Here is a 15,311-nt window from a genome sequence, read left to right as displayed (position 1 = left end):
AAAAAAATATCTCAGTTTCCGATTTGTGTCACCATTTTTCAAGTTTGACTTGGTGGGCAATTAGTATTTGCAAACAAGTCGGTGTCTTCCATACAAACTAGATTAATGACAGCAATCTGCTAGCAATGAAAATGTTTTTTGTTGAGTGACTTTACTCAGTGACAGCCAGGAACATCCAGGAACATACTGCCAAGTGGTCAGTGAATCCCTTTTTTTGCCCAAGTGATCGGAAATCACGAACTGGTCTCTAGGCTCGTGTGACGGAAGCAGGATTTATGGTCCTGTGAATGTGTCGGTCTGTGTACACGTTTCCATTCAGACGGCAGCGTTTACCCACCCCGTATCTCCTAAAAGTTGCTGTCACTGGAAGCAGATGATGTAAACGTCTGCGACAAATGTTGGAATGTTGGCCAGATTAGAGATGGGAGTGACAGCGCGGATCTGGGAGCTGTGAAAGAAACTTCAAAGATTAAAAAATGCAGTATCAGAAAGCACAGACAGTGCTAATGTTCATAAATCCCTTGAGTATCTGTCATCCGTCACATGACCCAGCCCTTGCAAGTCATGGTTATCTGTCAATTTTAAGCTCACATTGCGACATTAACTTGCTAACATTTAGGAAGGCTTATTTACCATGACTACTATCGCAGAAGAGGACGCTAAGGATAGGGTGAGATGGATGCAGGTAATCGGCTGTGGCGACTCCTGAAAGAAGCAGCGAGAAGATATGAGGAAGCTAATTAGCTTAACATGTTATGGAGATCCTGGTAGTGCTTATTTGCACAAACACAAAGTTCAAAAACATAAAAGAGGAATCATAAATGTTATACCTAGTCAGGCAAATACATATCAAAATACTATCTCTGAAATGCACTAAAATCAATGCTTAAATGTTATATCACAAATGTATTTTTTATTCTCAAATCAATGGTTTAGTGCTTTAAATGTTTATCTTTTTAGAAATACAGCTCATATTTTACAGTTTATAACAGCACTAACCGTAAATGCTGAGTAAATGATTATGGAAATCTCAATACGGTTGGAATCAGACATCCCCCAGACAACAGGAATGTCGTGCCTGATATTAGGGAGGCTTAGGTTGCTCTGGGGTAGCTGCTACTCCCCCTGACATATCCCTTTTAATTCATATGAATTGTGTGAAAAAAAAAAATAACCTCACGTGTCCTCTCTCTCTGTTTTCTCTGAAGGAGTCAGGCTGTAACCGAACAAAAATGTAGGTGATAAGTGGTTTTGTGTTTGGGAGTTCCTCCAGAGACTTTTGAGGGTTGTTGGCGTTCACCAAATTCCACAGAGTATCGTCTGTGACACTGTGTATTCTGCATGATGTGTTCAAGGATCAAGGAAAAACTTGGAGTTCCTCCAAGTTATGCATTCCAGTGGAAGGCCCTTCAAGTTGCATTTCCAGGAACTTCATAGCTAGGCAGTAGTCCACACTAACACATACTCACAGCCAAATGTGCATTCAGTAACTCACAAACACACCAGTTTAACCATGGCCCGCATTTTAATTGCAGAGACAAGGACACTGACCTGTCCATTACAATCATTGATCACGTTATATTCTACAGTATGCAACAACAGAGTCACAAATAAACATCAGCTTTTGACATTAAAGCACACAAACAGAAGCTTTGTACGCTGGGGAGATAGCAGTAAAAGTAATACACACCACATCTCTGTTATGTTTTAGTTACCAACATCTAGAGTACAAAGGCCTTTGGTTGGTTGGTGTCTGGGGAGTAACGGGTGAGAATGAAGTTTTCTTGTACACTGATGTCTTTACATGATTGGGTTCAAGGCACATCGATAAAAGTAACAGCACAGAAATGTACATAATCACGTCTGCACATGGCCGGTATCAAGCAGTTTATTACCAGTTCATGTAGTCAGGATTATAGTGTGATATTCATCCAGACTCTCCTGATTTTAACCTAAAATGACAGAAAATGATGGCCTATTATGAGACTAGGGTGCATGTTTATGCATTTTCTTTCTGTGTATTACCAAAAACGAAAAAAAGCATCACCTAGTAAAGTGTGTAACACTGGTTTTGGTTGGTACTGTGATGCAAAAAGTGGAATATTAAGCCACCATCCCCATGCAGGAACAAACAGAAGATACCATAGATATACTTAATGTTTATAATGAAAGGTGCATCCTGAGGAATGCACTATTAGCCCTTCGCAAATTAACGAATGTTTCCAAGGAAAGAAACGGCATACAAGAAGCCAGAGGTCTCCCGTGCCTCTGCTTCTGCCTCTCGTCTGTACACTATACAGTGATGGGCACCGGCCTTGAAAGGCAGACGATTGCCCTTTTCACATTAGGTGCTGAATTGTACCCAGCAAGTAACTAGCCAAGATACCTGCTAATTTATTTAATCATTTTTACATTTTTTCGCGAATAAAATGACCTAATTCCAGGTCTTGACTTCACAAAATGACAAAGAAAGCAGCTACTACAAACAGCGTCTCATTCCTCCAGCTCTCCTTTGAGCGCTACATTTACACTGGCTTTGGCACAAACTATCTTCATCAACATCTATTAAACACCACGATGGTGCCGTAAGTACATTTAGCGTGTCCGAGTAGCCGGTGGAAACGGTGTTTTGTGTGTTTTCTTCAGTATGTTTCAGTATATTTCGCCGTTCACTTTAGGTGGGTGTAAAAAGTGCGTCAGCTCACATTTCACTCCACCAGCCGTGAATGTGACTGAAAGACTGAGAAAGAAACAGATAGAAAAACACAGAGAGTTCAAGTAATTAACTCTGAATGATGGGAGAGCAGTTCTCACACTGCAGGCTTGCAGACGCTAAATACCTTAACTGCAGTGGGTGAGGCTCTGAAATGAGTTTTTTCACCGCAGTGTACATGTTATTTAGTAAAGCAGAAAAAGGAAAACATACTAAAATATACTGGATGTTTCATTAACGTTCCTGTTTTCTGTTCACTCTTTGATTGCTGTTACATACACAGTCCGGTCACCATCGTCATTTCATGTATTTCTCAAATATGGTACCAAGGATGTCTGTGTGACAGAGTATGAAACAGGGCTAAAGCACATTAAATCACAGCATGCCTATGAACTTCCATAAACATGATTCATAGGGTATCTCTGTAATCCTGTTCTGACCTGTTATTGAAGGTGCGACTGACCCTGCTGGAAATACTACCTGCAGCAGTGACAACACAGACAGAATGTCACGACAAATTACTGGGTGTGTTGCCTGCTACAAACTGGGACTTGCCTCTCTGTGTGTGCAGAGCCTCACATTAATATTATTAGGAGTAGCCTCTTCTACCTCATCTCTTTTGATTGCATTGACTGCGGGCTTCCGGCCTGACTGATATACTGGAACCAACTCAATCTGACAGTGGAGCGTGTACCCAGCAATCTTGTTGCTGCTGCAGAGGCTTTGACAAATAGTCTGGGAACCAGGTGTTGTGAAGGTGTCTTGTGGAAGTGGATATGAGTAAAAACATTATAGGTAGAACAGAACAGGATGGCTACTGTGGACGTGGTAAGGGTTTCTAAATTCAGGCTATTGTGAAGGTCTTTTTGCTGAAGCCCATTTTGTTCAAACTGTATAAATGATATTTATATTGGTTGTGTGTTTGCTAGCCAATAGCTGTAAGTAAGTTCAAATTTGTAATAATGGGCAATATGAACACTATCTAATATATAAGAAGACTTCCAAATCAAAGAGGCTAAACATATCCTGTAGCCCTTGTGGGTCCATGGCTCCAATCTAAGTGCTGACTTTAGCATGCTAACATCCTCACAATGATAGCAGTTTATTATGCAGAAATTTAGTGAACATTTTTACCCTTTTTACGCTTTGTTAACATCTTGCTAATGTTTCTGACTGAGTTGCAAACTCCAAGGAAAGCTAGCATGCTAACATGCTAAACACAATGTTAAAATGTTAACACACTCGCTAAATATCTGTATAATATAATTGTCAGGATGTCAGCATCAATGAGTGTCTACTTTTCCAAGGGCTTTAGTTCCAGAAGGGAATTTCTCCAGAAAACCTTCATATAAAATGTTTTAAGCCTTGACCCAAGCTGAGCAGCTACCAGGTGAACTGTAACATGAAAATCTGTTTATATAATTACTTTTAGTGGTGAAGGAACTACTACATTCCTCAGCGAATATCTTCCAAACTTCCTGAATTTAATCCTTGACATTACTGTAGTCTTTTTGAATAAATTTTGTAATTTGCGTTGTGTATGTTTGGGGTTAGGGTTTCTTATATTTCATCCTCATTAAGTGTTCGTGGGTTTGAACATTTCCATTACAACACCAACTTTAACCAATCAGAGGCATTGTTGTTTAAATTTTGGACATCTACTTTTGACTGATTCAGTATTATGTAGCTCATGGTCAAAATCCTGATGGAGACTATGAATGGAATTGGCACTTTTCAAAACTCACTGTTTTATTTTGGGCCTTATTCTGGACAGAAAAGTCACATTCATGTTTCCCTTATACCATGCTCTCTATTCAGCTCTCTATGTTCTGGAACACAGACTATCTATTTAAATGTGTATACAGGCGTTTAAACCTGCTGAACCAATGACTTCTTTCCATCTGAACATGGTAAAAGTGCCATTAGTTTTGTAGGTAATTTGATTTTAAACCACATTATCAAATAGCGTAAATGACAGACCTGACGATGGCAATTGATGTAATCTTAAGGGATCGCCAAAACAGCTTTAAGTCATCAAAGAGGTCTGATCAATTTAGCAAAATAGTAAACTGACATGCCAACACTGCCGAGGCTTGAACCACCCCGCAAGCAACCCAGAGTCTCAAAATATAGAACTAAATATATATAAATGTCCGGTTATAATAGACTTGCTCGCAAATTTAAGCTATAGCTGTCTACTTATTATTTCCACTCTTAATTCAATGCATTAAATGCAATTGAGAGATAGTGAAATACTATTCAAAATATGTTGATTATAATGCTGTTTGCCATATACCGCAACAATAAACTCTAGAGTCCCCCAACAATACTGGTGACTGTGAAGACCAACTACATGTTGGTTTTAACTTTGTTTTGACCTGATATTTTTATATGTGACAGCCTAACTAAACTTGGCAGAACTGTTTGTTGATTTGGACATAAAACTTGAATGTGGCCAGAAATGTGTGACATGTTCCCAGCAGCAGTGTCCTTGATTTTTAAAAGAGGGGCTATTATGCTAATTTCCAGCTCCATGACATGAATTATTCTTGGGGTTTAGCTTTGCGCAGTCAAAGTTCAAAATTATGTCATACTGAGCCTTTGTGCAGCACCTCATTTCACCCTCTGTCTGAAACAAGCTCTATTGCCAGTTTTCTTCTGATTGGCTGCCCCTCGCAAGCAGAAGGTCTGAAAAGGCGGAGCTTCGTGCTCACAGCAAGAGCTATAAGCCTGAGATGATAATTTTAGGAATATTCTGTCTCACTGACATCCTACAGAGCCGAGCATAGAAAAAACAGATCATGAAGACCAAACGTTTGGATCTTAGATGTTACTTGTACATACACAAGCCTCATTATTTCAAACTACATGTTTAATATGGACACCCATCACTGCAACAGGAAATCAACAAAAGCACTCCATTTAATATTCCTTAAAAAAGGACTTTACGGAAGTGCAAATGCATCAACTTTTACTAGACTATGCTGCCTCTCGTGGTCGTGTTTCTTATTAACATTTAGCAAACAAGTCCATGACAAATGACTTTTTTTTTTATGTAATAGACTGTATAAATTGTATGTTTGAGCTATCCTTACATTTATTTATGAAGAAATACATCCAGGCTCTGGAAACTCTGTGTCTTTGACATTGATTTCAACACATAATGCATTATTTTTTAAGTTGTCTTTTTAGAGTCCCTCTGTATCACTCACCTCTGCACACAGCCACCTTGATCTCTTCCTGTCAGTCATGCTAACGCAGCACGCTTCAGTCTTCAAAGCATTGTCCTGATGTGTGTTGTGTTCTCAGTGCATACACTGCATCCACAAGCTTTAGTTCTTTTTTTTTATGTCTCTGCGTCTCCTTATCCATCTCTTCCTCTCTCTCTCTCTCTCTCCTTCCCTGTTCGGTTACATGACACATTTGTCCGCCTTCTGTGAAATTTCGGCATCTTTGCAGGCACACGCTGGCTGAACCAAATGTGAATCTGAGCAGAGCGTTACGACATTAAATTGGGAACTCGTACATTGCCAAAACACAGCACTTTACACTTATGGGGGTTCTTTACAACAGCACAAAGTAATGTAAAGATCAGGATATGGTAAAAATACTTTTGATGGGACTTTACAAACTCAGCAATACACAACGTAACAGCAGGTTTTTCCTTTAAAATTGTTTTTGATTTCAACACTCATCCACATGTAGAAAGTTTCCCAAGAGGTTGAGAGAAAACCTTTTTCCTATGCACAAAGTCAAACTGTTGTAAGGGAACAAGGTTAGAGACAGACACAGTTTCCCATTCTTTCACTAAATCAATAATCCAGGATGTAATATTCAGAGGTTTGCAGATCTGTAGCTTCTCCCATCTTGATACCAGCTTGAATGGAGAGAAAATAACATCCTTTGTTTGTCGGCTTTGCCGTTTCGTTGCCCCGCTGATCATGTAAGACCAGACTAATCACCTGATATGAATAAAATATGAGCATGAACCTTCAGGTTGTAGACTCAGATTCTTATCTTTGAGGCTCTGGGGAATTACAGAGCTGGCTGTTTTTCACTCAAATGTTTTGCCTACTTCTCTCCATGGTACTTCCACATCCGGAGAAATTGGTGCCTAAAGTTTTTAGCTAATACACACACATACACATTTTAAAAAAGAGAAAAAAATCAGTCAACTAGAGCAAGGACGGTACTCGGTCCCCTCAGACTTCTCTCTGCCATTGGAGTACTATCCAAAATATTTCTTCGTCCTTTCCACCACGCTCCACTTTCACATCCTGCCTCCTCAAGATCATTTCGGGCAACTCCATAAAAGCTTGAAGCTGGCAAGCACAAACAGCGTTCTTATAAATGTTTTATGTCACTTATCTCTGAAAAGCACTTGAGTAAAATACATATTCTTGCTCCGCCTTAGGGTTAATAAGCTCAAGTTGCTTCATTAACCCAATTAACAAGAGTTTTGAGCTCGAGTCAGTGCACTTCCCCTGACCTTTAAAAAGATTAAGAAATTGTTTATTTTTGAATTCGACTTTGCTCATGCGTCAGTGTCCAGGAGCAGTTCTTACATCATCCGTTTTCTCATATGTGTTTTAACTTGGGGTTACCACAGTACACTGGCAGCCTGTCAGTCTGTTACTGGCACTCCTTTAAATGCTGGTTTGCAGTTCGCCATTGAGCAGGGTAGGACTGTGAGTGTACAGGTTGGCATTAATAATCGCAGCTTCGTTAATCATCTTGCTCCTGTCTGCCCTGCTGTCGCTGCGCTCTACCTCATCCAGGCCTGCCACCTTTTTCAAGCACAGAACATTCTGAAAGCTCTTCTTGAAGTTGTCTGACAGGAAGGCGTACAAGATGGGGTTGGCGCAGCTGTTAGCGTAGCCGAGCACCACCACGAAGTCGAACGTGCTCTTCACAGCAGAGGTGGGCTTGATGGAGCCGGTGACAGAGGTGACATTGAAAATGTAGAAAGGCAGCCAGCAGAGGACGAACACCGCCACCACGATGGACACCATCCGGGTCACCTTGCGCTCTGAACGCTTACGCTTTGTGGAGCCCACACGCAAACCGGATGACTTCACCTGGCAAAGGGAATGGCTGTCAGTGGCTTAAAAGTTACCAAATAAAAAAGTACAGTGTTTCCATAGAAACTGTTCCTAATATTATCCGGGTTTTTTCCTAGCTGGGCTAGGTAGTCTTTCAGGACTAGCTAGCCAAAATCAAAGTCCTATTATCCTGTTGTAAAAACAACAGTGATCTATGGGTTGATAAAAGTGTGTCTACTTACACTTGATATTTTCAGTGCATAAGTGTGTTCACAATCAACCTGATATCACAGCAAAATGTGTAATAGACTGGGCGGTCCACCGTGTCCATTTCACGCTTTGCCTCTCCAAAACGTGAAATTCACACGCATGCAGCAGTTACAGTAAGCTGCAGTAATAACAGACGGACACATTTTATTTCAAGCCAACATTAAAATAATGACAGAAAAGTGTTTAAATAGACATTATTAACATATTTACATGTTACATATTAGCCGGCCAGCTTAATTGATTCTGACGATTAAGGACCCTGGAATGTACTAATAACACTGCACACCCGTTATGTACAATGGCTGCCATCTTGGCAACGAAACAGAAAGGAAGAGACCATTAATCAATTTTCAGCCACTAGCAAAAGGCTGCACTGTCACTGAAAATAGCGAGTTCAGTGCTAACTATCTAGCTAACTACGGGGGAACGTTTTCAGGTTTCAACACTTTATGTGTTGTGGCAATATTTGGTGTTTATGCATGATAAAGTGATTTAGTCATATGTATCTTCAAAAGACTGTAAATATTCCCAAAATGCTGTAGCTGGGGAAAGAGCCAGACTTCCCAAATCCAAATCATGTGGAAATCACTTACTCCACAAAGAAGTATTTAGTATGCATAGTGTCATAAGTGCAGGCATAGGATCAAAGGATCTGGATTAATGTTCTTTTCCTTTATGTATGTACTGCATATTAGGTGAAGCAAAAAATCTATTTAGTTAAAAAAGAAAAGGAGACTGTTATTAGCTTTTTTATGAGACAGTGGCTATGTTGTTGATTTCTGAGCTGACTCAATGCATTTACATTTCAAACTAATTAAAGTGGACCACCAAAATGTTGAATCTGCAATGTAACCAAATCTGGTTGGATTTTTGTTGTGTAATTTAGCACGTGCAGTTGCAGGCTCTTACCTTGACTATAATGAGCAGGTAGCACATACATATAACTGCCAGCGGCAGGAAGAACCCAATGAAGAAGGTGTAGAATATGAAGGCCGTGTAGTAGACATCCTGAGGCTCCGGCCACACAATGCCACACACTGGAACCTTGTTCAGGCCACTGAAGATCAGAGTTGGCAGGATGACTAACAACGACACACCCCATACTGTGAGGTTAATTAGCTTTGCTACACGGGGTTTCCGCCATTTTGTAGACTTAATAGGGTGAACCACAGCCAGGTATCGATCGATGCTCATTACCATGAGACAGAAGATGCTGGTGAACTGATTGAGAGAGTCTGGGTTGGTGTAAAGAATAAGAAAGAGCAGAGGAGTGGAGAAAGGTAGAAGTTGAGTTTAGAGTCAGTAACACTTGATTAAAAAATGCATTTATGCTCCTGTGAGAACCGAGGAAAAAAAAGAACACAACCAGTTTTTGCTTAGCGTACAGACTAGAAACAAGAAATCATGTAAACGCGTCACATTGTATCTAGTTTCATTACCTTTCTTTAGCAGATGGAACGCTTTAACACCAGGTCTGATGTGATTGAGCACCAACTACGTGTTGGCACGACTTCCGTTTTTTAAAACAGTTTTTAATCACATTTTTCAACCAAGATTTGACATTTCAAATGGTTGTTCAAACAGCATCAAAATGTTTGCCGAGTTTCCGCTGTGAACCATTAGCCATGTGCTTTACACCCACCTACGCTCATGATCATTCGGCACAGAGCTTCTCCGAAGGGCCAGTGCACCAGCGCCAGCTGCAGGGCGATGAATGGCAGGCTCATCATGCACAGAACATCTGCCACTGCCAGGTTGAGGATGTAAATGTTGGTCACCGTCTTCATTTTGGCGTAACGTAGAATAACATAGATGACCAGGGTGTTACCACACAATCCCACAGCGCATACCATGAAGTAGATGAAGGTAATGACCACTGAGCTGGTCTTGTCCTGGTGATGCTCCTTGTCTTGGGAAATGTTGAAGCCCAGGTCGGAGTCATTCCCTTGGATGTCGTACCAGAAGGGCTCAGGGATGGAATTGTTAGGGGAAGTTGGGAGGAAGGGCAACTGATCCAAGGCCATGACTGCTGAGAGCAATGGGGTCTAATTTCCTAAAGGTTTAAGGGGTTGTCTAATCCAAAAAGGGTACAGTGATGATGGGAAATATTAATGAGTCTAGGGTTCAACTGACATGTTTCAAAGAACTGCTTTTACTACAAAAAGTTACAGAAATACACTTAAAAGAGGCTTCGAGTGGCGGATTCTAGGATAAAGGTAAGAGCCTGGGGTCCTGGGAATATAAGACTTTGACTTCCAAGGGTGTGGGGCTCTAGGGATTGGGATGACTCCGAAATTTTCACGTAGGAGGAGCATCAATTATCACATCTCAGCTGTAGAGAGACAGTAAAAGAGAAGGATGGGTGGGGAGAGAGACAGCAGAATAGAAAGTAATAAGTTGGGTTGAAGAACAGGGACCATTTCTTTTGACAAATAATAATAATAGTCCACCAAGATCCATGGCAACAGTTGCAAGGTTACTTTACATAACTGCTTTCACACCTCACCAGAGTATCATGTACAATATTCTCTCTAGAGAATGCTCTAAATAGTATCTCTATATGTTGTGTGTGATTATCCTCAATGCTGCTTATTTCGCTCACAGCAACATTTTTGGCACGCAGCAGCAGAGAGGAGATAGCCAGCACTAAATTGTACATGATGTGCAGTTTCATAAATATAAAATTTTTGCCACTTTCTCCTTAATTTGAGACAAAAAGAAAAACAGTAAGGAAACCAAATATGGGACTGGGAATTACCTCAAACATGAAACTGTTTACTTATTGAATAGCCAACATTTGCATTTGCACATTTTTGCTCATATGTCAGGCAAAGGTAGCACAGCCGACAGGAAGAGATCAGGTGGCTGTGTTTTTGAAGGTGAGCGATACAGAGAGACTGGTTATCACTATAGGTTATTACGCCTGTTTCCATTGTTCTACGTTTACATACAGATGCTGAATTTGATGCCTTTTTTTCTTCCTTTCTCACTCAGACCATAAATCCTGTGATGCTACAGGTCGGGGGAGTGTGCTAATGTGTGTTTACCCCCACCTATGCATACATGCAAGAAAAAAAAAGGACGCCTGAGCAAGAGAACGCCAAGGGCACCGGGGAGCTGAAGACAAATGTTTATTCAATTGATCTCGGGGACAAACAGCTCTGACACTGGAGCGGGATCACTCACTCTTCCCCATCCAGTGACAGGTCTGGCTCACCAAGGACAATAGTCCACTTCTTGCTTTCATTATTTACACGAGATGAGCCTGTGTAAGGCTATTTAGATAATCCACTTTGAGTAAACAAGATATATAGTCATAAAAGATTGAACACAAGTATTCAGGAGATGGCAAGTGAAATGCTTACACCTCTGGATCACACTAGACATCATTCCACAAACTGATTTTCTTGCAATTAATTGTTTAAGCCCTTAAAACCTTGCCTCGCCTTCCTCTCATGGACAGCTTAACATGTAGAACTTACTAATTTCAGATTAGTTTCAGTGTAGACCTTCAGTGGAATCCTTTGTTAGACTAATTATTGGTGTCTACACTGTTCTTTCGTGAACATCGACTGTGAATAAAATTTGGAATTTATTCCTGCTTAGTGGTCCTTGTTTTAGCGACACCTGTGGTTACTGGTGGTAACTGCAAGTTCCGGAACGGCGGCCCAAACTGCTAACAACATATCCCCCAAAACTACTGAACAATACAAAAAACAGTGTTTTAGAAAAATCACGTTTGAAATTAAACACGCCAAACTGATATATTCAGTTGAGAAAAAAATAAATAAAACACCAATTCTCTAAAATCAATATTGGCATTTGGAAATAGATGAAGCTCTGTTCGCCACAGTTGCCTGTGAGGATGGAGTGTCAGAGAAAGAGAGATTGTATAGTGTTATTTGCTAGCAGGAGGAGGGATGGGTAATTAGCAGCTTTTTTTGGTACCTCATGTAATTTTATTATAAAGCAGGATAATCACATTTTTAACTTAAGCAGGGGGATTTTGTTTATTAAAATAATTGCAAAAGAAAAAAAATCCAATAAGCTTTGCTTCCCACAAAAAATGCGGGATGGGTGTCAGGGGCTGCGTCTTGGCTCAGCTCTGGCTGTGCGAACAGTGATGCCGAGGAATCGGCAGTGGCACGGCTCAGCCTCACAGCTTACCTGCAAACTGCGCGCCCAACAGGAAACTTTCCATCACATCGGCGCGGAAAACAGCGGCTGAATAATGAGCAGGTTTGGTTTATCGTTCATCTCAGTGACACGGGGATGAAACAGGGCACCGAACCTATGACTTATTAACCGACAGACAGAGATTTTTATTTGCCAAGCAGCTGCTGTCTCTGGATTGCACCTGTTCCAATGATTTTTTGCAAAACTGCCCTACTCATTAAAAAAAAAAAAAAAATCATAAACTATACTAGAAATTTTTCTTCAGTTTATTTGAACATTTTCTCTTGCCAAAGACTAAGCAAGTAAAAGTAAGTGAAATTCCTCCATTGTGTATATGCGCAACTTCATCATAGTCTGAACCTCCCCAAAATATAACCTACATCAGACTCCCACTAAAGTGCGCACAAGCAAAGCAAAGTCCGCACATGAATGAACATGACTTTTCTTTTTTTTTCTTTTTTTTTAAAGATCATTCTTAAAAATTGGATCAGTCTCATTCCCCGGCCCCCACCAATTTCATCACTTACTTTTCCACAGAAAAATACCATCCTCATATCACGTCCATAGTGGCAAAAGTGTCCCGAGAACCCGAGAATGAGAAGTCCTGCCGCCCCCGAAGCGGCTCTGACCTACTGGAAAGCTGCATCCCGCCAGCCTCTCCATCCACCTGCTCCTAACTTACGCACGGCGCCGGCGTTCAGTCGCCCTAATCAGAGCTGCTGATCGCGCTACATCTCTCAGGCCATTGTTACCTCCGAGAAATAGTCCACGTTTGTAAAAGGAAAGACTTGAAAAAAAAAACAAGAGAATGAAAAATAAAATAAGGTGGCGCGCGCTCGAGAGTGTGCCTCCAACAGGAAAGTCTTGGCGAGGAGTCAGATAGAGCGGCAGGACGCACGCAGCACCGAATGGAGAGAGTGTTACTGACAGGGAGGGAGAGAGAGAGAGACGGGTTGAGTGATAGATCAGCAGCAACGTGTCACTGTGCGTCGGTGTCCTACAATTTGCTGATTTTCATGCACATGAGCTGGCTCTGCTTCTGCTGTCCTTTTGAAAAACCCTGCACAATTCCTCAGCTGCACGCTGGCTTCTGTATCAGTGTGTCTAAGAGGTATATTTAAAAAAAGGAAAATTAATAAAAATTTGGAATATGGAAAATTGCACATACCATTTTGCAGGGAGCTTTTGTTCTCCAGCTGTGTTTCCTTTTGTGATGTGATGTGCTCAAGGAAAAGGAAAAATCAACCCCAAGCTGCTCAGGAAAAAAGGGGGTAATCACGCTGTCCCTCCAAATTCATCAGGTTCAAATGAAGTGATCTCAAGTGCTCCACTGTCCCTTTCAGGCGCCCATCACAGGCACTGGTGCACCCCTCTTGTCAGCCAACAGCGATGGCACTCGGATTTGAGCACTGAAGCCAATCCAAGAGCCAATCTTATGTCTTTATATAAAGGGAGCGTTTTCGAGAGAGTGCAGATGGCGGGTATCTTCTGTGACCTCTCTCAGTGGAGAGCTCCGTGAGAAAATGTCCCGCCACTTGTCTCAACATAGCAACACAAAAGTGCAGCTATTATTACTGCTGTCCTATCAAAGATTAATAGTTCTATTTATGTCCAAATTGAGGGACTGGAGCTCCTCAAGGGGGTCACAATGCAAGAAAGTCAGTGGAAGGGGGATTTTTGAGGGGTTCCTGAGGCAGAGATAACCCATCAGTGTATCAGTATACTTTCAGACAGGCTATTGGTTCAAGTGCATGTACTTCAAAGAGTGCTGTATTCTGCTTCACCAAGAATAGCAATAACTCAGCAATATTTACAGTTTATTTTTATATCATTTGTAAGGTTGGAGTGGTTCAAGTATCCCTGCATCCTTCTAGTAAAGAATAGCCACAAGACACATGAAAAAAAAAGATTGATACTGGTTCCACATGTAAATATTAAGCTAATAACATAAGGTTACAAAAACTTGTACTTGTCTTCAAACTGAATGGAAGCCAATCTAGCACCATGGCAAGTTGTTACTTATGCACTTTTTTAGCTACACCCATTCAGCTGCCTCTTTATGCAAATATATGATCAGCCACTCACGTGACAGCAATTCAACACATTTAGGTGTGTAGACATGGTCAAAGTGACCTGCTGAAGTTCAAAGTGAGCATCAGAATGGGGAAGGAAGGCAATTAAAGTGACTTTGAAGTGGGCCACATGGGCTGGTGCAAGCTCTTCAGAAACTAGCAATGTACTGGGATTTTTTTTTACACAAACATCTCTCAGGTTTACAGAGAATAGTGTGAGAAAGAGAAAATATCCAGCGAGTTGTAGTTTTCTTGGTAAACATACGTCGTTGTTATCACAGGTTGTAGGAAAATGCCCAGGCAACTTTGAGCTGATAGGAAGGTAAAGGCAACTCAAATAAACACTTGTTACAACCAAGGTATGCAGAAGAGCATCGCTGAATGCACAGCTTGCGGACCTTGGAAGCAGATGGGCTACAGAAGCAGAAGACCACACAGGGTGCCACTCGTGTGAGCTAAGAACAAGAACAAACTGAGTCTGCAGTTGACATGACTCATTAAAACTGGACAACAGAAGATTGGAAAAAAAGTTCCCTGGTTTGATGAGTCCAATCAAACCAATCCAGTACTAAGAAGGTCATAAAGTATCCAGTAAGGGTATGTCCATATCTTAGCTATAAGCTAAGCTAGCAAATGAGTCCAAATCCATAGCTTAGGTAAACCTTCTTTGGTTAAAAATTCACATTTTGTTTGATCTATCTTGTCAACAGTTTTACAGATATGGATGACCCCTGGGGAAAATGCTATTCTGGGGTTTCAGGGGATTTCTTTTTCCACTTTTGTTTTTGTTTGTTCTGTTTTGCTAAGGTTAGCTAACAAGCTCCTAGATTTGGCCTTACTGAAGAAACAGATAAGCATGATTGCGTTTTTTTCTCTGTCTTAAACTTGTGACTTTATAATCTCAAAATATTATTTATTTTCTCCCTAAATCCAGACTTTATTCCAAGAATTCCTTTTCTTTATAAGAATATTTCCACATTCTGTCGTAAACAACGCTTTTAGAGCTATTGGTAGCTTTTTTCTTCTTCTTCTTCTTTT

At 40.8% G+C, this 15,311-nt stretch overlaps 1 protein-coding gene across 3 annotated transcripts; it reads right to left on the bottom strand.

Annotated features, from left to right (window-relative positions):
- Positions 1 to 1,506: 1,506 nt before the first annotated feature.
- LOC116330292 (somatostatin receptor type 2-like) lies at positions 1,507 to 13,558 on the bottom strand. 3 transcript variants are annotated; one of them, XM_039616442.1, is made up of 4 exons: positions 13,370 to 13,558; positions 9,668 to 10,357; positions 8,935 to 9,260; positions 1,507 to 7,791 (listed from the first exon to the last, which is right to left on the bottom strand). In XM_039616442.1, the coding sequence occupies exons 2-4, from the start codon at positions 10,047 to 10,049 to the stop codon at positions 7,360 to 7,362; spliced, it is 1,140 nt and encodes a 379-aa protein (XP_039472376.1). In that variant the 5' UTR covers positions 10,050 to 10,357; positions 13,370 to 13,558; the 3' UTR covers positions 1,507 to 7,359. The 3 variants fall into 3 exon arrangements, with proteins under 3 accessions (XP_039472376.1, XP_031608417.1, XP_031608418.1); XM_031752557.2 differs by lacking the exon at positions 13,370 to 13,558 and adding an exon at positions 12,729 to 13,136; XM_031752558.2 differs by lacking the exon at positions 13,370 to 13,558 and adding an exon at positions 12,193 to 12,320.
- Positions 13,559 to 15,311: the final 1,753 nt, after the last annotated feature.

Source organism: Oreochromis aureus, linkage group 8 (genome assembly GCF_013358895.1).
Source record: "Oreochromis aureus strain Israel breed Guangdong linkage group 8, ZZ_aureus, whole genome shotgun sequence".
Taxonomy (NCBI): Eukaryota; Metazoa; Chordata; class Actinopteri; order Cichliformes; family Cichlidae; genus Oreochromis; species Oreochromis aureus.
This window is presented reverse-complemented; position numbering and strand designations above follow the sequence as displayed.

Bases quoted from the DNA above. Each gene is read 5' to 3' on its own strand.
- LOC116330292 (XM_039616442.1), bottom strand. From the start codon at position 10,049: ATGGCCTTGGATCAGTTGCCCTTCCTCCCAACTTCCCCTAACAATTCC. The intron at 9,261-9,667 runs GTGGGTGTAAAG...ACACCAACCCAG, and splicing joins CCGAATGATCATGAGCGTAG to ACTCTCTCAATCAGTTCACC. The intron at 7,792-8,934 runs GTAAGAGCCTGC...TCCCTTTGCCAG, and splicing joins ACCTGCTCATTATAGTCAAG to GTGAAGTCATCCGGTTTGCG.